The sequence below is a fragment of the Heterodontus francisci genome, chromosome 3 (assembly GCF_036365525.1).
Source record: "Heterodontus francisci isolate sHetFra1 chromosome 3, sHetFra1.hap1, whole genome shotgun sequence".
NCBI lineage: Eukaryota > Metazoa > Chordata > Chondrichthyes > Heterodontiformes > Heterodontidae > Heterodontus > Heterodontus francisci.
Genome location: NC_090373.1, coordinates 91,432,664 through 91,458,825, shown reverse-complemented (window position 1 = coordinate 91,458,825; position 26,162 = coordinate 91,432,664). Strand labels below are relative to the sequence as shown.

Sequence of the window (26,162 nt, the reverse complement as noted above, 5' to 3'; positions counted from 1 at the left end):
AATAGTAGTGCTGATCAAATAAACTGCTCTGTGCTGAATGGTGTTGAATTTCTTGAATGCTACTATGGCTGCACCCATGGAGGCAAGTGGAGCATATTCCACCACTCTCTTGACTGGAGACTTGTAGATAGTGGAGAGGCTTTGAGGGGTCGGGAGGTGAGCAATGCTGCAGCCTCTGCCTGGCTCTTGCAGCCATGGTCTTGATATGGTGAGTCTAGCTATGTGACATCCAAAATATTGACAGTGGGGGCTCACCAATGGTGGCATCATTGAAAGTAAGAGGAAAATGGCTGGGCTTTCTCTTGATTGAGATGGTCATTAGCTGACACTTATGGCTTGGACGGTGTTAAGATCTGAGCATTGGTGAGCAGATTATTGGCAAGTAGACATTATTTGATGGCATTACTGATGATTTCTGCCACCAATTTTACTAATGATCAGGTGGAGGCTAATAAGGCAGTAATTAGCCAGATTAGGTTTATCCCAGAGGAAGTAATCATCTATTTCCATCTAGAGAGAAACATGAAACAGCTACTAAGATTCTAGATTTAGGTAAGGCTGACTTCAATATGACGAGGCAGAAATTGTCCGCAGTAAACTGGGCAAATTGGTCACTGAGTAAAATGACAGAAGATCTGTGGGGCATGTTTAAAAAGAAATTTAATGTGATACAGAACCAAGTTATATCCGTAAGATGCAAGAGCTCTCCTTGCCAAAAGAACAGCCATGGAAAATAAACAGGTGAGAAACAACATAAAAACTAAAGAAAAAATATACAAAAATGCAAAAAATAGCACAGATCCTGGCAAATGGGTAAGATACAAAGAAAACAGATATTACGAGCGATAAAAAGGGGTATCAAAATTAACACAAAATAGTTTGCGATTGTGTTAGGAAAAGAGTGTGGTAAGGAGAAATGTGGGCCCCTTGAAAACTAATCATGGTGATATTGTCAAAAATAATAAGGAAATGGAGGACATGCTGAATAATACTTTGCATCAGCATTCTTAGTAGAGGAAGAGGTCATAATGTCAGACTTCCCAAAGAAACTAATATTGAATCAGGGACAGGCGCTCACCAAAATTAACATAAGGAAAATAACAGTCTTGAAGCAAATAATGGCACTAAAGAGTGATAAATCCCCAGGACAAGATGGTTTCCATGCTAGTGTTTTAAAGGAATTAAGTTAGAAAATTGCAAATGCCCTAATGATAATCTTCCAAAGTTCTCTCAATTCAGGAACCATTCCTTCAGATTGGAAAATTGCACGTTACTCGACTATTTAAGAAAGATGACAGAGGTAAACCAAGGAATTCTAGACCAGTTCGCCTAACATCTGTTATCAGGAAATTACTCGAGTCTATAATGAAAGGTAGGATGACTTGAACATTTTCAGTTATCAGGGAGAGTCAGCATAGATTTGTAAAGGGTAGGTCATGTCTGATGAAGCGGATTGAATGATTTGAAAAGGTGACTAAAGTAGTGGACAGGGGAATGTCTAGATATTATTTATATGAACGTCTAGATGGCATTTGATAAAATCCCTCATTAGACGCTGTTAGCTGAAGTTGAAGCTTATGGAACTGAAGGCAAATTATTGACCTGGATTGGAAATTGTCTGATTGACAGGGGGCATAGAGAAGGGATAATGGGCAGATACTTGAAGTGTTGCACAGTGGCGCAGTGGTTAGCACCGCGACCTCACAGCTCTAGGGACCCGGGTTCTATTCTGGGTACTGTCTGTGCGGAGTTTGCAGGATCTCCCTGTGACCGCGTGGGTTTTCGCCGGATGCTCTGGTTTCCTCCCACCGCCAAAGACTTGCAGGTAATAGGTAAATTGGCCATTGTAAATTGCCCCTAGTGTAGGTAGGTGGTAGGGAATATGGGATTACTGTAGGGTTAGTATAAATGGGTGGTTGCTGGTTGGCACAGACTTGGTGGGCTGAAGGGCCTGTTTCAGTGCTGTATCTCTAAATAAAATAATAGAGTCCTGGAAGGATCTGTGTTGGGACCTCAACTATTCACCATAGTTATTGACCATTTAAATAATGGGATAGAAAGCCATATATCCAAATTTGCTGATGAGACAAAGATAGGCAGTATTGTAAGCAGTGTAGATCAAAGCGTAAAATTACAAAGAATGAACAAATCTGTGGGCAAATGGATTTCAATGCAGGCAAATGTGTGGTTATCTACTTTGGATCCAAAAAAAAAAGGTGATACTTACTAAATAATGAAAAGATAGAAACAGTGGACACCCAAAGAGACTTGGGAAGGGGGTAATGTGGGTGTCTAGATACATAGATCATTAAAATGGCATGAACAGGTGCAGAAAATACTCAAAATGACTCATGGAATGCTGTTCTTTATATCTAGAGGACTGGGGGTAGAAGTCGTGCTTCATCTATACAAAGCCCTGGTTAGATGACTCTTGGAGTACTGTGAGCAGCTCTGGGCACCACACCTTAGGAAGGATATATTGGCCTTAATGGGAGTGCAACATAGATCTACTAAGATGACTTGGGACTCCAAGAGTTAAATTACAAAAAGATCAGCAAATCAGCAATCAGCAAATTTCCTAAATAAAAACAAAGTGCTGGGAATACTCAGCAGGTCTGGCAGCATCTGTGGAGAGTGAAGCAGAGTTAATGGGCTGAATTTTATGAGCGCGCAGCAAATCGTGACGGCGCACTCTGATCATGGCGGTCTTCCTGCACGGATGCGCCATGACTAAGACCCCGTGATATTTCGCACGGGGACTCATTTAAATGGAGGAGAAGAGCATCCGCCCCCGATGACGTAGAGGGGTGGCTGCTCCGTCCTCGGCAACAGCGCCCGGCGCCATTGCGCAGGCACCATTTTTAAAGGGCTGCAAGCCCTTACCCTTACTTTAAATTTTTAAATTCACATTTTTGGAAAAGTGAAATTGAAAACGTTATTAATAAATCGAGGCCCCTCACCCAACCCTCCAATGGCCATTTCATGTATTCACCCACCAGAAAACCTCTTCTTCCTAATCATCAACTTTGCCCCCCAAACATTGTAACTTTGCCCTTCAACCCCTTCCCACCATCCCCTCAGCCAATGGAAGGGTTAATCCCCATTCCCCCCACCCCCCGCCCTGAAAATTTCACTCCTCCCCCCTCCCCACCAGTGTCACGCCTCGGAATGGAGTTCCGAAGACATGGGAGTTCCGGCCGCTGGCCGGAATATTGGTATTAGATGGCTGCCGGGACAAGGTAAGTTAATTTGCATGCATTAACCTTCATTAACATATTGAAATGAAGGCCCTGCCACCACGCAGCATGGAGCCGCAATGAGACCTCACTGCCGCCGGTAAAATGCGACAGGGCTTTCTTGGCGTTGCAGGTCGTGGCGGGCCTCTCCTGGAAGACTTTTCCGGGCTCTCCTGCCACAATCCCCGATGCCACAGGGCTTGTAAAATTCAGCCTAACATTTCAGGTCTGTGACCTTTCATCAGAACTGGCAAAGTTTAGAAATGGAATAGGCTTTGAGCAAGTGAAAGGTGGGGGAGGGGAGGGGAAGAAGAATAAAAGGGCAGAGGGCAGGAAGGATTAAATGACAAAGATGTCATGGAACAAAGGCAAAGGGAGTGCTAATAGTTGTAGTAAAAAAAAACAAAGCATTAGTCCAGAGAGAGTGTTAAATGCAGAATAATGAACAGCTCTGTCCAAAAGCAAAAACATGAAAAACAAGTTTAAGACAGGCACATGATGAAAAATTAAATTAAATTTTAAAAAAGGCAGTCATGCTCTGAAATTGTTGAAATCAATGTTGAGTCCAGAGGGCTGTAGAGTGCCTATTTGGAAGATGAGGTCCTGTTCCTCAAGCTTGCGTGGATGTTCACTGAAACGGGCAGCACAGTGACGCAGTGGTTAGCACCGCACCCTCACAGCTCCAGTGACCCGGGTTCAGTTCTGGGTACTGCCAACTTCTTTGTTTCAGTCCTGCTCAGGCCCCCTCCCCCACCTCTTTTTCTGGTTCTGTTAATGGCTGTATCGGTACAGTTTCCTGTTCTCGCCCCCAAACCGGAAAACTTCATCAACTTTTCTTCCAATTTCTGCCCTTCTCTCGCCTTCACATGATCCATCTCCGACACTTGGCTTCTTTTCCTCGACTTCTCTGTCTCCATTTTTGGGGATAGGTTGCCCACTAATATTTATTATAAGCCCAACGACTCCCACAGCTACCTCGACTACACTTCTTCACACCCTGCTTTCTGTAAGGACTTCATTCCATTCTCCCAGTTTCTCCGTCTCTGATGCATCAGTTCTGATGATGCAACCTTCCCAACTTCTGATATGTCTTCTGTTTTCCTCAACCGAGCATTCCCCTCACTGTGATTGACAGGGCCCTCAACTGTGTCCGACCCATTTCCCACACTTCTGCCTTCACCCCTTCCCCTCCCTCCCAGAACTGCGACAGGGTTCCCCTGTCCTCACTTTCCGACCCACCAGCCTTCACATCCAAAGGATCATCCTCCACCATTTCCGCCACCTCCAGCGTGATGCCACTACCAAACACGTCTCCCCCTCCCCTGCCCTTTCAGCATTCCAAAGGGAGCATTCCCTCTGCGACACTCTGGTCTGGACCTCCATCACCCCCAGCCCTTGTCCTGTTCCCATGGCACCTTCCCATGCAATCGAAGGGGCTGTAATACCTGCCCTTTTGCCTCCTCTCTCCTCACTATCCAAGGCCTCAAACACTCCTTCCAGGTGAAGCAACGGTTTACTTCTTTCAATTTAGTATACTGTATTCGCTGCTCACAATGCAGTTGCCTCTACGCTAGGGAGACTAAACTCAGATTGGGTGACCGCTTTGCAGAACACTTTCACTCAGTCCACAAGCATGACCCCGTGCTTCCGGTTGCTTGCCATTTTAATTCGCCACCCTGCTCTCATTTCCACGATTCTGTCCTTGGCCTGCTGCAGTGTTCCAGTGAAGTTCAACGCAAGCTCGAGGAACAGCACCTCATTTTCCGATTAGGCACTCTATAGCCTTCTGCACTAAATATTGAGTTCAACAATTTCAAAGCATGACTGCCTTTTTTAAATTTAATTTAATTTTATTTTTTAACCATGTGCCTGTCTTAAACTTGCTTTTCATGTTTTTGCTTTTAGACAGAGTTGGTCATTGTTCTGCCATTAATACTTTCTCTGGACTAACGCTTTGTTTTTTTAGTACAACGATTAGCTTTCCCTTCGCCTTTGTTCCATGACATCTTTATCATTTAATCTCTCCTACCCTCTGCCCTATCACACACCTTCCCTTTTGTTCTTCTTCACCCCCCACCCCCCTGCCTTCCACTTTCTCAAAGCTTATTCCATTTCTAAACTTTGCCAGTTCTGATGAAAGGTCACAGACCTGAAACGTTAACTCTGCTTCTCTCTCCACAGATGCTGCCCGACCTGCTGAATATTTCCAGCACTTCTGTTTTTATTTCAAATTTCCAGCATCTGCAGTATTTTGCTTTTATTTTAGCAAATTTCCTAATTTGCTCTTTCAGTGGGCGTGGTACAGAAATGACCAAAGCAGGAAACTTTAGGAAGCAATTGTATGCATTATTCAATATACTGTACAAAATATGAATAAATAAATGAAGCGCTGATGTTTGAAGAATATGGCTTGGGTATGAGCAATTTTACAATGCCAGAAATGGTGAAGTGTGCAATATATTTTTGGGAAATTTATGTCACGTGATGATTGTGCTTTTGCCTCCTGTATTGAGCTATCAATAATATATTTTGCTTTTGTATGTGGTCATTTGGCTTGCGTTGGTTAAAATACATTACTTTTTCCCACAAAATGTATGCAATTTTAAGCCGAAGTATCCATTCCAAATACTGTGGTTGGACTCAGTGGCAATGTTGGAAAAATGATAGGTATTGTTTCAGTAAGATTTGAACACCCTTTTATATTCAAAATTCTATCATTCTGTATAAAAAGGAATATTAAACATATTGCCATAAGTTCATCAAGGATAATATTCCCTGGTCCAACACTGACGTGTAAGACAGGTGAAGTTAGGAATTTGAAAGTTCAACGTTGGCTAAACATTAATTGCATCTAGTCCCTTAATGTCACAATTTTATTTTACAAATAAAAATCCAAAGGCTTTTTTAAAATGTATAATACTTTTATTAGTATATATATATAGTTGTATAAAACAGGTTGAAATTAACATTTATCATAATTCTTAGTATAATATTTGCAAATAGTTCTTGGCTCAGGTACTTATAATTTCAATTACGCATAAATCTTCAGAGTACAGAAACACAATATTAAAAGATTTTTAAATATTAAAATCACTTCTACATTTTGCCTCTGGATGGAATGGGCTCTATTTGATTTCTCTCCACAAGTGGACTTGGCCAGGACAATACATATAACTTATACATTCTAACAAGTCACTGAGACATTATACCAATTTTTTCATAATTGATTAATCAGGTTACACTGCCAAACTGACATTGCTGGCAGTAAAATATTTAATATTGTGATTCTATGTCCTAATGATTTACCAGTTAATTTTATCAATAATATTTATTCAGTGAATCTTATTGAATTGCTGGGCATGTGGTGTCAGAATTAATTACTCTCACGTCAATGTTTACTCCACCTTAACAATATGCTTTGACCTCAATTTAGAACAGAACTCTTTACTGAAGTGTTGTGGCATTTTATTCATTTCCTGCACAGACATCCATGAACCTGTCTGAGTGAGTCTACCAGTTTAGTCCCATTTCATGCCAGACTAGGTGCTGTTTGATGCTTTGGGTCAAGGCCCCACCAAGAACTCTGTTGAGAATACCCAAACCTATTTCATGTGAGACCCTTATACCTAACACACAGAAAAGGCTTTCATCCTATTGGACTGGGCTGGATTCAGACCCAGTCCAGAGGTGAAAAGGTGAAAAGGCCAACCCTACTAGGTCATCCCTTTCAACATACATTGAGCTGGGCAGAGAGAACTCCCTTGCTGACCCAGTTTCTGATCCATTTTAGAAAGACAAATACTATTGTCTGTCAGTGCAGCTAATTTTTACATTTCCTTCCGGAGCAATGAAGGTACAATAAATATACTACTTTAAAACAATTAAAGCTTGCTGCTCCTTTTAAACATTGCAGTTTTGCTTTTGACATGTTTTCCCTATATTTCTATGCTGAATATATTTGACGACAAAAATTATCTTTCCAAAACATATACTTGCTCCTCAGGATCAAGAATGCTGGCAAATGTGGAAGTTGGGTGGTAAAATAAGATATTCTAAAAATTCATTCTCAGGATGTGGGCATCGCTGACAAGGCTGGTATTGCCCATCCCGAGTTGCCGTGGAGAAGGTGGTGGCGGTTGAAATTCCTCCTGTTGCTAATTTTAACATTTAGCAACATAGGATTTCCTATTTTGTGCCCATGATAACTTGTAGTAAAAGTACCAGCAGAAAGAACTACACCTCAAAGTGATGGAGCATGGCCTCTGTGGAGAACACTGGAGTGATTAACCCGTATTGTTCAGAAGAACAACTCGTACAAAAATACGGATGATTTACAGCATGCAGAGAAAATTCACAAACAGACAAATTATTATTCACTTTTGACTCCAATGTCAGAATATATAAAGCAGTTCACTGTACCTGTGAGCAGGGCCCACTAATTCAACATTTCAGTGCCATACAGGCAAATCCTCTGACATAACAGAATACCTTTTTTAAAAACAGTTTCCAATATTATTCATACTTTACTATGTCATGCCACAATGTAGTATATACATACTGGATCTATACAGCTCAACCACATTCTACATTCAAGCTGTAATTTGTTGCAGCCCCTAGAACTGTAAGTTCATCAACTCCAAATAATAAAACCTTTTTAAGCCCTGTATTTTCAAATTTGCACCATTGTAATTTGCTGCACGATAAGTGGTGGGACATTTTCTGAATCATTATCGTAAATGAAGCAGTGGTCTTAATGTAACAACGCTCTCAGCTTCCCTAGCATTTGAAAGAATGTTGCACAAAAATAGTCTGTTGTAATACAGCGTGGGATTTGAGGGCAATAGTCCTCCAGCCAGTAGTTTTAGCTAAAAATGGCACATGAGCACAACTAGATTTCCCATTTTGTACTCAGCCTTAACATCTACACTAGAATTATTGGCAAGAGGGTTTTCGATCTCTTAGTATAGTTAGAACTCCGTTTTACAGCTGGGAAAGAGCTTGTTTCCTCCTTGTCTAATTATCTGCCCATACCTTTTAAAGGGGTTGATTCATGCTCGGGTACAATTCCTTAGGGCCTATTTGTATTCCAGTACCTCAGCAAACTGACCATTTTCTGTGCAGAGGTTTAGACAATGAGTAGCAGCAAGCCGTAAATAACACCTCAGTCGAGCCAGATTGTGCCCGCATCCAATACCTGCGCATATATATTTTCCAGTTGGGGCTACTGCATGGGGGCCATGGATAATTTCTTCTTTTGGAGCACTCCCATTGCCACTCCAGCTGAGGTTGGCCAATTGAGCAGAAAACGGTGATCTTCCTGTTCTATACAGTTTGCTACAATAATATGCAGCTTATTTATTCAGCTGTGCTTTTGGGGAGCACTTAAGCTTTCACATTTCCAACACATCAATCATGTGACCATTTTATTTTGGTATGGCAACATCACAATTGCTTCTTTCATTAATGTGTTCCAGCAGTACTTTAACTTTTATTAGGGGAAATAAAATGCATAGGATGAAGAAATTATAGACAGATAAAGGGTTTAATTTATTTCCAACCATCAGATGATATCCTTAAACTATTCCAGCCCTCCGCCTCTAAATTGCTCATTTCTCTTTTTTTTAAAAAAATGACTTATTGATGGTTAGGAATGAAAAGGCAGAGGCGGGGATCCACCCACCTTTTCAGCCTGGCACTGGGAGCCCCACCTCCAACACAAAATTCAGCCCATGGTCTCCATATCTGTATCTCTCCTGATGTTGCTTCTGGATTAAAATTTTTAAAAATACAAATCAACATTGAGGAGGTCAAGGAAGGAGTCAAGAGTAATTGTGTTGAACAGGTGATTCTTCATTTAAAAGCTTTCCTTGCCTTCTTTCTCTTCCTTTTCATTTCCTACGTTTTCCTTTCATTTTCTATCTCCTCCCTCCTTTTTTTTCTTCCTTCCCTTCCTCTTTAGAATTTTGTCCATTTTTTTTCTTTTCTCTTTACCTCGTACTTTTTTTCTACCAGCTTCCATTGATTTTGAATTTCCGTTCTATTTTTATGTTGCCTTTAGCTCTTTTTCTCTATCTTTGTTCCCTGGACTGTTATGTACAGAGTGAAGGCAGCAGGATGCTCAAAGAGGTGAAACAAGATGAAGATAAAGTCTCTTTTTGATCAACCTTGATTGCCCTGTGAAAGTAGGAGGCAAGTGTCCTCAAAAGTCTAATTCAGTGGCAATTATTTATGATTGAACTCCATGACAAACGTTTGTTGCAGGTTAACTAGGATATGGGCCAGAATTTTGTGAGGCCCCCTAAGGTGAGATTGGAGGCGGGGGGGGCACAGACTATCATGGCAGGAGGCGGGCGGGTGAGGTGGCAGCAGGGCGGAGGGCCCGTCCCCTCCCTGTCGTACAGCAATCGTCCCGGAGTGAGTTAGGCCAATGATGGCCTTCTCGCCCAGAGGTGAATTGAGGTGCTTAAGTGCCCAATTATCGGCCAATTACGGGCCTCTTCCCACCAATGCTGGGATCTTACCAGCGGCAGCAGTTGTGGGGGGGGCCTTGTAAAATGAGATGTCCTCGCTGCGGGCTTGTGGGGGGTGTCCCACCTTTGTGGGCAATCTGTGACCCATGGAGGAGCCCAACCAGAACAACTTTACCACCCGGGACCCCCCTGCCCTTGGACTGCACAACCACCTCCCCAACCCCCATTACCGGGTCCTTCCATAATGGCCCCAGTGACCCCTGCCTCACCTACTACTGTTCTTTAAAGGTTCGTGGATCCTGCCTCCTAAAACTACGATTCAAAAAGACTGGAGGATCGCTCTGGGGAGGACAAATATCTTTTCGGCCGGCGCTGGGAGCTCCACCTCCAGCACAAAATCCAGCCTATGGTCACCATACCTGCTTCGGTAGGTCAGAGGTTGAGAGCAGGAAGAATCTAAAGGCCAGGCGACAAGCAGTTGGGGCACATTAGGAAGCATTCAGAACAGAAATAGAAATGAGGAGGATCTGGAATATAGCAGGACCAGTTAGTACAGGGATACAGTTTGATGTAGAATACACTTGGGGAAAAGTAAGGAGAGTGTGTAATTGGGATGGAGGAAAGAGCACTCAGGGTAGTGAAAGGGAAGGGGAGCTCTCAAAGTGGTCTTGATGTATATCTTTGATCTGCTGGACATGTCATTTGCAAAGCAGCCTTGAGATGTACTGAGGCATGGGTTAAAGGGGCTTTGGTGGATCTGTGCTAGTGGGAAAAGTAAATGTCTCAGGGGAATATGTCTCAGGGTGTGTTGCTCAGGTGATCAGAAGATGCGATTAGTAGATTTGCAATTTTTGTTCTGAATTGTTGAAGTTTTAATGTTTTTCTTATAAATTTTACATTTGGGAGTATATTGTAGGGATGGATGACAAAGTGTCATGGTAGAATGTTTAGCTATTTTAGGGAAGGAACCAATTGGAATTGACCCTACAAGGTAGTTCTGGGATCTGATTGCCTGACTGGGTAGACTGCAAGGACAACGGTATCTAGAATATAACTGGGTAGATTCTGTGATATGATGAATTGAAGAAAACAAGATCTCTATTTCTGCAAAGAAAGCAGCAACACTATATCATATTTACACAGACATAACAATATAGATAGATGCCTAATGTTGTTGTTGTTTCATGGTATAGAATTACCTTAAATTACACAGAATTTACAGCACAGAAACAGGCCATTCAGCCCAATTGGTCAATGCTGGTGTTTATGCTCCACACAAGCCTCCTCCCACTCTATGTTATCTAACACAATCAGCATAACCTTCTATTCTTTACTTCAAGCACTTTACTAGCTTCCCCTTAAATGCATCTAAGCTATTTGCCTCAACTACTCCTTGTGGTGGCATGTTCCACATTCTAAACACTCTCTGGGTAAAGAAGTTTCTTTTAAATTTCTTATTGGATTTATTAGTGACTATCATATTTATGGTCTCTAGTTTTGGACTCCCACAAGTGAAACATAGGGCTGAATTTTACAGACTCCCCCCGATGTTGGGAGTTGTGACAGGGGGGCTGGAAAATGCCTACGGCAGAGGCCCGCCACAGACTTTGATGCCAGGAAGGCCCGGCCCCATATTGCCAGAGGTGGCAAGGCCTCGTGGCGGCCCCCGTGCCGCTCAGTGATGGGAGCCCAATTTCAATATGTAAATTAATTTAAATACCTGAATTAATTAACTTCTGCCTTCCGTCCCGGAATGATATTGGTGACAATGGCCGCCATTCCCATGCCTTAGAATCCCTGTCCGGGGAACTGAGGCGCAATGGTGGTTGGGGGGGGGGGGGGAAACAGGTAGGTTTTCCAGTGCGGGAGTGGGGGGAGCAGGGTCAAACTCATCTGATTGGTGTAGGGGAAGGTGAGAAGGGTTACGGTGCACAGTTAATGAACTTTGGTGGTGGCGGGGGAAGGTCAGGTGGGCAGGGGAAGTGTTTTGGGTGGGGAGAGGACAAGCAATGCATTTTACGGTTATTGGGGGGGGAGAGGGGCAATTTAAATGGATTTAAATTTTTTCATTAAACTTAACTTTAAATATTTAAATTGAAAGTTAGGGCTTGAAGGCCTTTGTCATGTAGGCCCCATCTGCCAAGAATGAGACATTAATTTCACCACATGAACATTGATTTTTAAACTGTTACTGGAGTAAAGAAAGAACTTGTTTTTTTAAAAAAAAACATTCCCTTGTGTGGAAAGACATTTGCATAATAAAGGAAAGTACTTGGAAAGGACAAAGGGGCTACTCCCTGCTCCAATTTAATCCACAATGGACTTTTGATTACCAGACGTTGAAGGTGGAGAGGCCAGCATTCCGGTTCAACTGCTCAGATGGCCCAATACACAAACAGACCTGGTCAGACCAGTTTAGTCACATGACTAATTGGCTGTTGGAGTTTTTTTGAATTTGAATTTGAACTTGCCGTAGAGTTTTAAAAACTCAGAAAGCTGTTTGCTTCTGGACTGGAAAAGACCTCTCTCCTGTCTCTTACTCAAGGAACTGAAGACCTGTTGAAGCCACATGAAACCAAGAGAGAAAGGTCTCCTACAGTGAACAAGGTTTAAGAAGAATACTGGGCCCCAACGAAAAGCAAGAATTACCTACAAGCAAGAACTGCCTACAAAAGAACTACAGTGAGCTTGAAGCACAGTAACAAGAAACTCTTCTGATACTGCCTCAAACCTCTCTATTTTTCTTCAGCTCTTTTCTGTCTCTATTTGCATTTGCATATTGCGTATGTATACTAGCTGGGGTGCAGTGTGTATCCATAGGCGTTAACCGAATTAGAGTTTAAGTTTTAATAAATTTCACTTTTCTTCTTTAAACTTAAGACCAACTGTTTGTGCTCATTTCTTTGCCTTATAATTGGAAAGTAGTGAACAAGGATTCACCAAGGGGAAGCTCAAAACACAGTGTGTTTGAAATTAAACCCTGTTACAGCAAGTCCAGGTGAAGGCTGAAAGAGACCCTTAGACACCTTTCTCACCTGGTCGTAACACCTTTAAAAATGGCGTCAGTGGCTGCGCAAAGGCAGCTGATGCCATTGATGGGGACGGACCAGCCGCCCCCTCCATGTCATCAGGGTGGGTGGTCTGCCCCGGCCATTTAAATGAATCGCCACGTTTAATATCACAGCAGCTCTGCGATGTGTGATGCGCGCAGATAAACTGCTATTGTTTATGCCCACTGCCGATTTTGGCGGCAGCAATGTAAATGCAGCCCATAATCTCCATGTCTACCCTATCAAACTCCTTCAGAATCTTAAAGATGTCTATTAGGCCATCTCTCAGCCTTCTGTTTCTGGAGAAACGAGGCACAGCCTGTTCAGTCTTTCCTGATGGTTATATTAATAATGGCAGCATTTTACTTTACTTCACTCTTTTCCTCATTTATAACTAGTTAATTTCCTCTTAGTCCTCTATATCAAACATATGAATATATATATTATAGCAAATATATTATCATAGTATCTAAGAATATATCTGTTTCTTTTATTGCAATTTTGCACATAGTATTAGTTTAAATTATAAATATATTACAGAAGATTGATTACTATATGGCAGGCTTCTATGATATGACTAATTCGCTGTCTGGATCTGCTTCTACCAAAGCACGACAATTGGAAGGAGAAAGCTGACTTAAGGTGACAGTCCTCATGCTCCATCAATCATACTTTGCACCTTGCTTCCCCTAGAATCATTTCCCAGAATTTGGGAAACAGTGGTAGCTGGTTCCTCAGTCAGAAAGTAACTAATTCTAGGTTTGCTCCCCGTCAAACTGCACTGATTGCTGTCTGTTTCTGTCATATATTGTACCTATGTCACTAATAGGGACATATGACAAATAAAACATTTCTCCCTATGTTCTGCAATGCACTTTTGCATGTCTAAAGCTTTGCATAGTGCAATTATAAAAATCCTGCTAAAGGAGACAAAAATGTACAAAAGTGAAGCTAAATCCACAAAACAAGTTGGGAGAGAAAACTTAAGATATCAGCACAGGCAACATAAGATTTGATGTATTAAATATCTGCAGTGGCAATGTAAAATTTAAAATATTAAGTATCAGTACTGACAACGCAAGAATAATGCATTAAAAATGGAAATTAAATGATAATTTTCAAGTGAGTAAAAGCAGAGCATTGGAATTGTGGATTCTGGAAGTGACTGGGGCATGGATGAGAGTTTCAGCAGCAAACAAGCTGAGGCAAGGGCTGATGTTAGGTGACATTAAAGAGATCAAGTAGGTGGTCTTTCTGATGGAAGGATTGGGGGGGTGGGTAGTAGGAGAAATTTGTTTGCAGAAACCCTGATTCCCTGAGGGAAGGTCGCGCTGCCGGCTTTTACCCACATGACTTGTGGGGCATTCTTCAATGATATCAATAAGGAACGTCGCAAAGGCAACGGCCCACAGAGTTGCTTGCCCCCCGGGGAATCGACATAGGTCTGTGCAGTGCCACTCGATGCGGTTGTTGCATGAATGAATTTCTCTCCCATGGAGTCTGAAGATCAGCTCAGCATTGAATAAAACCCCTAGGTTGCAAATAATCTGATTTAACTTGGAACGGGGGCTGGAGAAGGAAATGGAATTAGTGGCAAGGATACAGGCTGTATGGTGGGAGCTAGTATTCAACTGAGGAAATTGTGGCTCATCCAATATTGAATGCCAGACAAACAGTCTGACAGCACAGTCATAGTGGAAAGGTCAAGATAGCTGGTTACCTTGGTGGGGCTGGTACATTTCATGTTTCTCGGTGTCTTATTTGCCACTATTATACCGGATCCTCAGTGACTCCCAGTAGCAGAGCTCTGGCTCAGGGAAACCCTGCTCTCCAGCCCATCATTTGCCCTGTAAATGGTGGACCAAAGATCCCATACGACCAGGTTTGTGGTTCTACCGGAAGGAAATTGGCTAAAAAAATGGCAGAGCAGTCTTGATGGGTTGAATGCCTTTGCCTGCTTCTATGGGGGTGAATTTCTGTGGGCCTTCTCCTGCTTGTTTGCTGCAACTTTGGCAGAAGAGCAGCAGAAATCCCAGAAAAGGGCGCAAACTCCATTTAAGCCATTTTCTCAGGATTTCCTGGGCTCTTGCACTGAAATTATGGTGCACAAGTGGGAAAATTAAATGCGAAAGCACAGCATTAGTTTTCACATGTATGCTAACGACAATCAGCTCTAGCTCATCACCACCTCCCTCCACTCCTTCACTGTTGCTAAATTATCAGACTGCTTATCCAACATCCAGTACTGGATGAGCAGAACTTTCCTCCAATTAAATATTGGGAAGAGTGAAGCCATTCTTTTTGGTCCCCAGTCCAAATTCTTTTTCCTAGCTACCGACTCCATCCCGCTTGCTGGCAACATTCTAAGGTTAAGCCAGTCTGTTCGCAACCTTGGTGTCACATTTGAACCAGAGATGAGCTTCTGACCTCATATTCTTACCATCACTAAGACCGCCTATTTCCACCTCTGTAATATCAGCCAACTTCGCCCCAGTCTCAGCTCATGTGCTGCTGAAACCCTCATTCATGTCTTTATTACCTCTAGACTTGACTATTCCAACACACTCCTGGCTGGTCTCCCACATTCTACCCTCCATAAACTTGAGGTCATCCAAACTCTGCAGCCCGTGTCTTAACTTGCACCAAGTCCTGTTCCCCTATCACCCCTGTGCTTGCTGACCTACACTGGCTCTGAGTCATGCAACGTCTTGATTTTAAAGTTTTTATCCTTGTTTTCAAAGCCCTCCATGGCCTCGCCCCCTCCCAATCTCTGTAATCTCCTCAATCCTTCAAGATATTTGCACTCCTCTAATTCTGGCCTCTTGTGCATCCCTGATTTTAATCGCTCCACCATTGGTGGCCGCGCCTTCAGTTGCCTAGGCCCTAAGCTTTGAAATACTCTCCCTAGACCTCTCCGCCTCTCCACTTCGCTTTCCTCCTTTAAGACACTCCTTAAAACCTACCTCTTTGACCAAGCTTTTGGTCATCTGACCTAATATCTCCTTATGTGGCTTGGTGTCATACTTTGTTTTTTATTAGTTCTGTAAAGCACATTGGGATATTTCATTACGCTATATCAATGTAAGTTGTTCTTGGTGAAAAACCCTGCAGAAATTGATCAATAGTTTTACTTTCTAGTGGTGAGTGTCAGAACAATGTTTAAAATTAAAAAGAAAAAAACTTCAAATGCTGGAAATGTGAAACAAAAACATGAAAACATGCAGCAGTTCAGTCAATCTGCGTTTGGCTGCCCCACGGTCTCCTCCACATTAGGGAGACAAAATACCATTCAGGACCTTGAAGCTTGCAGCTTTGTCTAAGTAGAAACCCTGTGGAATATCAGGGCACATTTCCACAGTGCTAGCCAGCTGATACAACATGAGATTTTCCTGTTCCTTGGGTTTTTAATCTGACTTACTTGATTGATCTGATTAACTTGATAATCGGAATTTTTTGAGGAGGTAACAATGAGGATCGATGAGGGTAATGTGTTTGATGTAGTCTATATGGAATTTAACAAGGCTTTTGACAAGGTGCCACATGGCAGACTGGTCAGAAATCTAAAAGCCCATGGGATTCAAGGGCACGTGGCAAGTTGAATCCAAAATTGGTTCAGTGGCAGAAAGCAAAAGGTAATGATCGGGTGTTTTTGTGACTGGAAGGATGTTTCAAGTGGGGTTCCACAGGTACTTAGGTACTGGGTCCCTTGCTTTTCATTGTATATGTCAATAATTTAGACTTAAATGTAGGGGGCATGATTAAGAAATTTACAGATGATACAAAAATTGATTGTGTTGTTGATAGTGAGGAAGAAAGCTGTGGGCTGCAGGAAGATTTCAACGGACTGGTCAGATAGCAGAAAGATGCCAAATGGAATTCAATCCAGAGAAGTGTGAGGTAATGCATTTGGGGAGGGCAAACAACACAAAGGAATACAAAATAAATGGTAGGATATTGAGAAGTGTAGAGGAACAGAGGGACTTTGGAATTTATGTCCATTGATCTCTGAAGTTTGTAGGATAGGTAGATAAGGTGGTCAAGAAGGCATATGGGATACTTTCCTTTATTGGCCAAGGCATAGAATATAAGAGCAGAGAGGTTATGATAGAACTGTATGAAACACTAGTTGGACGATGGCTAAAGTACTGCGTACAGTTCTGGGCACATTACAGGAAGGATGTGATTGCATTGGAGAAGGTACAGAGGAACTTTATGAGGATGTTGCCAGGATGGAGAATTTTAGCTATGAGGAAGATTGGATAGTTTGGGTTATTTCCTTTGGCAGAGGGGAAATTTAATTGAGGTATATAAAATTATGAGGGACCTAGATAGAGTGGATAGGAAGGAAATATTTCCATTAGCAGAGAGGTCAATAACCAGGGGCATAAATTTAAAGTAATTGGCAGAAGGATTAGAGGGGAGTTGAGGAGAATTTTTTTTATCCAGAGGGTGGTGGAGGTCTGGATCTCACTACCCTGAAAGGGTGGTAGAGGCAGAAAACCTCCTCATTTAAAAAAATACTTGGATATGCACTTGAAGTGCAGTAACCTACAGGGCTATGGACCAAGAGCTGCAAAGTGGGATTAGACTGGATAGTTCTTTTTGGCTGGTACAGACATGATGAGCTGAAGGCTGTAAATTTTCTATGATGCTAATTCTATAACCATTCAACAAACATGCCTGATTTTATCTGTGGTGTCCATTGACCTTGATACCGTCTCCTCAACCATAACACAATGCTGTCATTAGAGTCTCTTTAAACGCTTGATTCTGGTTCAAAAATAACTCAAATAATTTGTTCTTTGCTATTACGAATGCTGATGAGTGCTAACTTTGAGCTCTATAAATAGCGTAGTTTGAAGGTTCTTCATTTATATTTCTACCTGCTGGAGAATCTCAATTCTGTAGGAAAATAAAGGTACACTTCTGTTTGATAACATTACAAAGCAACACAATGCAATGAGCGGCAGGTAATATAGCACACATTGACTCTTGAGCAGTTTAAACTGCTTTGTTTGAATGGGCCTAAAAACTTACCTATTACAATAGTCAGCATGATAGGAGAAACAAACATGCCAGAAATATTCATTAACTGTCTGATTAAAGTGGCATTAGCATCAGTAGCAAGCAATCAGTTTTGTGTTGAAATGCAGTTAAATGAATTAGAAACTCAAAACTATTGCGACAGATACCCTTAATGCAGACAAGTGATGGTAACTTATATCTTCAGAAGAATTGTGCTTTCCATATATCTAAGATGAGAGCATTACCCAAAAGCAATCACTAACAATCACAAATTTAAACACGTCTGAAAAATTGTCAGCTAAATTAAAATGGAAATACAGCACGGTGACAATACAGGTGATCTCGATAACACTAACAAATGGATCCTTTTGCAAATAATATTTTTGACCAAGATTTTAAAATACAATGGAATGAATTGTTGGGAGCAGTGGCAGGAGGGCAGTGGGCGGGGGGGGGGGGGGGTGGCGGCGGGTGCGGAGGTGAGTAGGTGGTTGGATGGTGGCAACCAGTAGTGGTGGGAATTCTGGAAACCTGGGTTTCCTTGCATGCTGAGGAGTTTTAAATCTACAAGGTGTGTCTTACATCACCCCATCCAGAGGTCAGCCTGATTGATAGGCTTGGCGTTCAGTCAGGTGGGGACCGCTGTAGAAGTGGCCACAGAATTAGGAAGGTCTGAGCCCCAATGCTGGGGGGCAGATCCAATCCCAAAGGCAGTCCAGTCTGTGGCCTCAGGGAGTGGGAGGGGTTGGGAGTGGGGGTTCTGATCCCATACTGCAGGGGGTGGGGTTCCATCCTTCACTCTGAGGGTGGAGGTGGGGGGGAACGTGGTGGGTTGAAGGAAAGCTTTGGGGACCTGGAAGAAGCAGTCCTGATCCTCCTGGTTCACAAGGATTGCTTCCTGAGGCTATCCTCACCTTGCTGCAGCTGTGAGGTTTCCCAAGGCCTGGGATTACCTCTTGATTTCTTGAACCATCCATGCCTTTAGAGGTCAGCCTTGCCTCAGTAGTAAGACTTTTGCTTCAGCGATAGATATTTGTGGTTCCATTTCAAAATGAAAGCATGCAGTTGTGGTTGACACGTCAGCACAGTGCTAAGGGAGTGCTACATTATCATGTCTTTCAGATGAGCTATTGAACTGTCTGATGTGAACATAAATGATCGCTTGGTACTATTTGAAGTACAGTAGCTTGCCTTGGAGTTGTGGCCACCATTTATCCTTTACCTCCAGAAACAGATTAACTAGTCATTTATCTTGCTACAGTGTTTCCTACAAAACAGTAACTGCACTATAAATATAATTTGATGTAAGTCATGTTGGGATAGTCTAAGGATATAATAGCTACATATAAATGCAAGTTCTTGCATAGGTTTACATTATTCTTTCCATGTTAACCATAGAAAAATTACGGCACAGAAGGAGGCCATTCAACCCATCGTGTCTGTGCCAGCTGAAAAACTAGCTGCCAATCAAATTCCACCTTTCAGCACCTGGTCCATAGCCTTGCAGGTTACAGCACTTCAGGTGCATATCTAAGTACCTTTTAAAAGAGATGACGGTTTCTGCCTCCACCACTGTTCGTGGCAGTGAATTCCAGACACCCACCAACCTCTCGGAGAAAATTTTTTTTTTTCATATCCCCTCTAATCCTTCTACCAGTCACCTTAAATCTGTACCCCCTGGTAATTGACCTCTCCACTAGGTGAAACAGGTCCTTCCTGTCTACTCTATCTAGGCCCCTCATAATTTTGTACACCTCAATTAAGTCTCTCCTCAGCCTCCTCTGTTCTCAGGAAAACAACTCTAGCCAATCCAATCTTTCCTCATAACTGCAATTTTCAAGCCCTGGCAACATTCATGTAAACCTCCTCTGTACTGTGTCCAGAGTAATTATGTCCTTCCTGTAATGTGGTGACCAGAACTGTACGCAATACTCCAGCTGTGGCCTAATCAGCGTTTTATACAGTTCCAGCATTACATCCCTGCTTTTGTATTCTATACCTCGGCCACTAAAGGAAAACATTCTTCACCATTCTATCTACCTGTCCTGCCACCTTCAGGACCTGGGGACATGCACTCTAAGGTCTGTCACTTCTTCTACCTCTCTCAATATCCTCCCGTTTATTGTGCATTCCTTCGCTTTGTTTGCCCTCCCCAAATGCATTACCTCACACTTCTCTGGATTGAATTCCATTTGCTACTTTTCCGCCCACTCAACCAAACCATTGATATAATTCTGGAGTCTATGGCAATCCTCTTCACTATCAACTACATGGCCAATTTTTGTGTCATCAGCAAATTTTCCAATCATTCCTCCCACATTTAAGTCCAAATCATTAATATATATCACAAACAGCAAGGGACCCAACACTAAACCCTGTGAAACGCCATTGTAAACCACTTTCCATTCGCAAAAACATCCGTCGAATAGTACCCTTTGTTTCCTGTCACTGATTCAATTTTGGATCCAACCTGACACATTCCTCTGTATCCCATGGGCTTTCATTTTTCTAACCAACCTGCATGCAGGACCTTGTCAAATGCCTTACTAAAATTCATGTAGACCACATCAGTGCACTACCCTCATCAATCCTTCTTGTTACTTCCTCAAAAAACGCAATCAAGTTAGTGAGACATGACCTTCCCCTAACAAATCCATGCTGACTATCCCTGATTAGTCCGTGCCTTTCTAAGTGGCAGTTTATCCTGTCTCTCAGAATTGATTCTAATAATTTACCCATCACCGAGGTCAGACTAACCGGCCTATAATTATTTGGCCTATCCCACGCACCCTTTTTGAATCATCTCTCATTTTCAAAGTCAAAAGATTTCTTTAAGTTCATGAACACCTTTTTTGTATTATTTATCTCTCAGTTTTTCCTTACTATTCCTCTCCTTACCTCCTCTTTCTTGAAGGCAATAACTCATGCTGGGGATAATTCTTCAGATGGTGGCCATTCTCCAGTAACTCGCTCATCATTGAAGAGTGAATATTGGTGTGCACTCCTAATATTTATATGATCCTTTTGCTGGGACTTGGGATGGAGTCACAGTGAGGTCAGACCTGAGAGCTGAAGCTCCACGCTGTCACAGTTTTGGCAGCACAATGATGCTGCTGGAATTTCTAGCCCCTGGCCTTGAGTACAAATGAAGCCAAGCGTAAGCAAGGTGATAAGGAAAGGAGGTCCCACACAGTACAATGGTTCTCCAGTAGAAACAATTATTGTGAAGGTTGAAGATCCTCAGTCGGAAAATAAGCTGGGTCTGCACACACCACATCCTGGTCTAATTTTGGAGATTCCGCTGGGCCTTCTGAGAGGTGCATCATCTGCCAGCCCCTTATAAGGTGAGCGGTTTCAACTAAATTGAGGACTAGCATTGAGAGTTAATTTCTTCCTGCTCTCTCATGACTGGCAGCTGGTAAGCTGACTGAGAAGAAGCTTGCTGGTCCAACAAAGGGCAGGTGAAGGCCGCACCTGAAGGAGCTCAAGCAGGAATCATGACCTGAACTCCTGAAGAGCAGTAAGATACAGAGCAGAGAAAGCGTTTCCCTGAACCACCCACTAACCTCGGATAGTGTGCCAGAGTAAGAATGATCCTGCCATGACCATGAGTGTTCAGGACCCTGCTTTCTATTCTAAAAATATAAAGTGAGGACAGAGAAGCTGAGCCGAAACCTGCTATACCAGGTTTAACCAATGTGGATAACAGGGATCACTTTGTGGTTTGACCCTAGATTTACAAAGGCTTCTAAAACGTACTTGCAAAATGCTTTTACACACCATTACTTTGATCACATTCAAGTATACCAAGAACAAGATAAGTATATTGGAAAAAAAAAATTTCCACAAGAAAGAGGCTGATTGCTGGATATAGCTTTTTCAGGATAAAATATGGATGGAGGTGATCACATCTGACAGTGAAAATGAAATAAGTGTTAACCATTTTAACCTGGTCTTAGTTTGATCCAACTCCACAGAACAGTATCTCCACCTGATATGTCTATGTACACCTCCTGAACAAAAGCATATAGTACACTTTTAAGTACCACAAGTCGTACTTTAACTTTCAAATCCAGAAAGAAATCTAGATTTTAATATATGACTAAAAAGAAAAGAAATCCAAATGGAAGGTATTTTATATACATGTGGTATCTAACAGGCACAAGAAATCAACTACATTTTAAACCAGCTTTGTGGATAATGCGTATATCAAGAAGTCTATTTAGCCCTTTGAGAACTTCCCATTTCGGAGCACAGAACTGTATAATTCTTTTGAAAGATCTTGACACATTTCAAAAGGCACATTACATTCACCATTATGGTTTCTAAATAACCAAGCCTGGATATTCCAGGGACTGCTAATTGTTGCTTCATTTCTCAAGTAGAACTCCCTCGAGAAAAGCCATAAATGGCTGAAAACAGAAATCCCGCTGGAATTTCAGGGCCCTTATATTTTGAAGTATGGAAGACAGGAAATCTTTTGGATAGGCACTATCCATATTCTTCAATAATAATCTTCAAATAAATCACATGTTTAAATATCATGCATGTTGCAATTGCATGGAGGTGATGAAACTAATGGATGGGATTTAATTTAATTGAAGATACTATAGGAAAATATGAGGCTCTGCTCTCGACAAGGAATTTCACTCAATGGGAGTTTCCACTGGAGAATTAGGTGCAGAGATCAGCACATCTGATTCTTGGTACTCTCAATGCTTAGTGCAGAGCTCTGCAATTTTTAGCCTTAAATGTTTGAGTTCGAAATGGAATAATATTTTGAAATGTGCAATAATGAAGTCTGGAATGAATTCATACCATGCAAGATGAAATATTTTCCACATCCCAGTCGATAATGTGGCATTTTCATTATGCCCTATCTTGTTAAAATAGGGGTGACATTTTCCAAGACTCTGTGCCACTGGTGGGCTCTAGCAGACAGATGAATGGCCTGCAATTTCCTGCCCATTGATTTTAATGGATGACAGTGCACTGACAATATCCTGATGAACTGGCTCTTGCAAGGCATCGCCAATGGTATGAATTTTGGAAACTTTTGCCTTAAATGCCACCTTTGGGGAAGTTTTTCAAAGAAAAATGGAAAATTGTTGCAGAGAGCAGTAATCTCCTTTGCGGAGAATTGTCCAGTTCGGGTTTGTACGTAACTATTTCAGTGTGATGCTGCTTTCAGTGAGAACCGTTTGTCTGAAATTATGCTGGGCAAATTATTAGCTTAATGCGTTTGAGCACAACTCATTTCTCTGCTGTTTTGATAGAGGCGTTAATCCGTTCAGTTAAAATGTCTTAACACCTCAGTTAAAAAAAGCACAAAATGAGATAACGTAAAAACTCATTAGGCATTTAGATGTTAATATTTTCACAGCTTTACTTCAAAGACCATGGGCTGAATTTTATCAGCTCTCTAGGAATGGGCAGAGAGGTAGGGATGCCAATAAAATGGTGAGGCAAGGCAGGGGGTGGAGTGCCCATTGCCTTCCCAGCACCATTCAATTTTGTTAGGGATAGGGAAGGCTGAGGATGGCCTTCCTGCTGGGAATCGAGGCCATTAAGTGGCCAATTAATGGCCACTTAAGGGCCTCTTCCTGCCACCACTGGCATTTAATCAGTGGAGGGGGGAAGACCTTCAACACATGGGGAGACTGGCCAGTAACACCAGGCAACCACCCTGTGGGCCGAGGGGATGAGGGGCCCTCCTGCTTGTGCAATCTGTGACTCACGGATGGCCCCCAGTGGCAAAGGCCACCCCTGCGCCAACAATCCCCTGGCCCTCAACAACCACCCAGCCACCCCCACCACCCCCGCTGAGGCCTACCTGACTGGCCCCAGCGAGCTCACCCCATTTACCTGCAGTCCAGGGCTCCACGGCTGCTCCTGGTCCCAAGCCTCCTGCAGTACCAGCAGTGGCCACCACCCCAGTGGCGCTGCTAGTAGTGCTGAACTGCCAGCCCTCTGATTGGCTGGCAGCTTTTGGGGTGGGATCTTGACCCTTAAAGGGGACGGTTAATTACCTGCCCACCATTGAATTCAGCTAGGGGTCCGATAAAGGGCCAAGGTGGGGTCGCCCCAGCCTTCCGGGCCGACGCCATGACACCCGTCACTGAAATAAAATCCAGCCATGTCCTAATTAATCAGTAACGGATGAAAAATCTTTAAAGGGACACTATCTTTATGAAAATACATTTGAAAAACTCATTGTTCATAAGCATTACTCCCAGCGCAAACCTTCACATACAAATAGCACATCTCACAAGTTTAACTATGCAAGCCCCAATGATTTTCTTTGGGCGTGAAGATAAAAAAATTACCCCTACACATTGTGCTTGTAGAGCATCTTGTAGAAGCAGCTACAAGTCAGGTGTTACTCAATATCCCATGGGACAGCCTGACTACATTATGCTATTTTCTGTTTCTGCAGTTAATGATGGCATAGTGTCAGCACAGTGCATAGTCGGCTCAATGCACTGCACCATGATGCCACAGGAAATTGGTTATGCATATGTCTTTCTGATGTAACCCATGCTGTCAGGTATAAGTGCCAACCAGCAGGTAGTCACTTTCACACAGGGGTAAGAACCAGCAGAGAACAGGTTCCCCTGAGAACTACTCACCCCATGGTATCTAGTTACAAAACAAAATTTAACAGTGTCCTGAGATCCCTCTTTGTCATAAAATAGCACATTTGTAGGGAAAAATGAAAAAAGGACAAGAATCACTGTATTGAATTTATAGTGTTCACTTATTGTAATAGTTAAAGTTTAGATATGTAGTGTCAATTTGATATGCTATTCCAGCCATACCATTTTGCATTGCCACAGGCATGGCACCTAAAATGATTCTCAATTGCAGGCATTTCAACCCTTGCAGAGGATTTTGCTGCTCTGACTCTGCCTTTAGAATGACAAATTTCCACTTCCATAGAGCAACATTTGAACAGTTCAATCCTCTTTAACTATAAAGTATCAAGCTGTCCAAAAAAATCAGAAGGGTAGTGATGTTATTCTTGGTCAACTCTGTTATTTCTAATTACAATGTTATTATTACACAGGGTGTTATATTATAATGGATAATTTAACATCAATTGCTAGGCCTGGTTCATATGGGAGCAGTAACCCTATTAAGGGAGGTCTCTTTCTCTATTAGGGTTTATCTTCCTCTCAGGAATAGTATGAATCAATGTAATGGGTTGAACATTATTGTAATTAAAAATTATTTTTAAAGTTATTTTACTTCAATGGAATGAATCATAATAAAACTGATGTTCCATATTATACATAATATATACTGTGTGTGTGTTTGTTTTGAATCCTATAGCAATTTAAAAATAAAGTTGCAATATTGTGCCATATCAGCAAAATGGCATCTTCTATGTGATTTGACTTTTAGACACTCAGCTAAAGAGTTTGATTCAAATTGGACGGATACAACATGATTCATTTGAATATCGTTGGCACATTTACAAAATCTCCTCTGGGTCAGCATACTGCTGTTCCCTCACCTGTTTAATCCATTGGGTGCATGGAAATTCCCTGACTGTAGATTTAGAACCATGCTATTTCACAACTGCACTCTTTCCGGGTGTCGAATCCTTAAGCTGACCGTCCTGTTAGTCTGGTGCACTCTGACAAAGAATCTGAGTATTGGCAGACCAGCAAATGACAACTGGACTTTTATGTAGTAGAGTGCTCTGAAATTGGCAGAGCTACATGTAGATCTTAGCTACTACTGCATGTCCCTGGAGCCTGGATGACATCTGCACAGGTCACCTTGGTGGCCCTTTGTGCTGAAGAAGGAATCCTGCATGCACGGCTTCAGTCTCCATGCAGGTGTCTTTGAAGGAAGAAAGCCTTGGCTATGACATGCTTTCAGGCATAAAGAACTGGTGTTGGTAATGCAAAATATGGATTCATCAGGTTGAGACATTGTTCCGTTAGTCTGCTGAATTCTTGTTCCATCTACAGTGCCGTCCTGCAGTAGTCAAACTTCAATGATGTTAATTGCTGGTGTGTTATTTTGGAACTAAAAACAAGGAAAAAAAATAAAATTAGAATTAAAACATAAAGTGATGTTAACTGTTCTTATAGCCAGCTCATTATCCACTTTGATTAAGTGGCTGGTAGGAGAGCAAATTCTTAAGTCTCCTAAACAAATTTTAGACGTTTAGAGAAGAAAATGTTGAAAAAAAACCATTACAAAGCAACACAAAGCCCATGAGTCATAGTTCCACTTAACATGGTTTTGTTTGCAAGTTTAGAATTGAGATTTTAGTCCCAGTTTACTTATGTATGCCAGCAACAGGAAGGGTGCCAGCATCGGCCCAGAGGACTCCTCTCATTACCTCTAACCTTCACAATTCGGTTCTC

General features: G+C 42.2%; 1 protein-coding gene across 1 annotated transcript in view; it reads right to left on the bottom strand.

The window, feature by feature from the left end:
* Positions 1-6,185: 6,185 nt before the first annotated feature.
* Positions 6,186-26,162, bottom strand: part of LOC137358404 (fibronectin type III domain-containing protein 5-like) — a 265,469-nt gene continuing 245,492 nt past the window's right edge. The window contains exon 6 of the mRNA XM_068024350.1: positions 6,186-25,818. Within this exon, the coding sequence (XP_067880451.1) occupies positions 25,777-25,818 (42 nt within the window). The 3' untranslated portion in view covers positions 6,186-25,776. The remainder of the gene's footprint in view (positions 25,819-26,162) is intronic.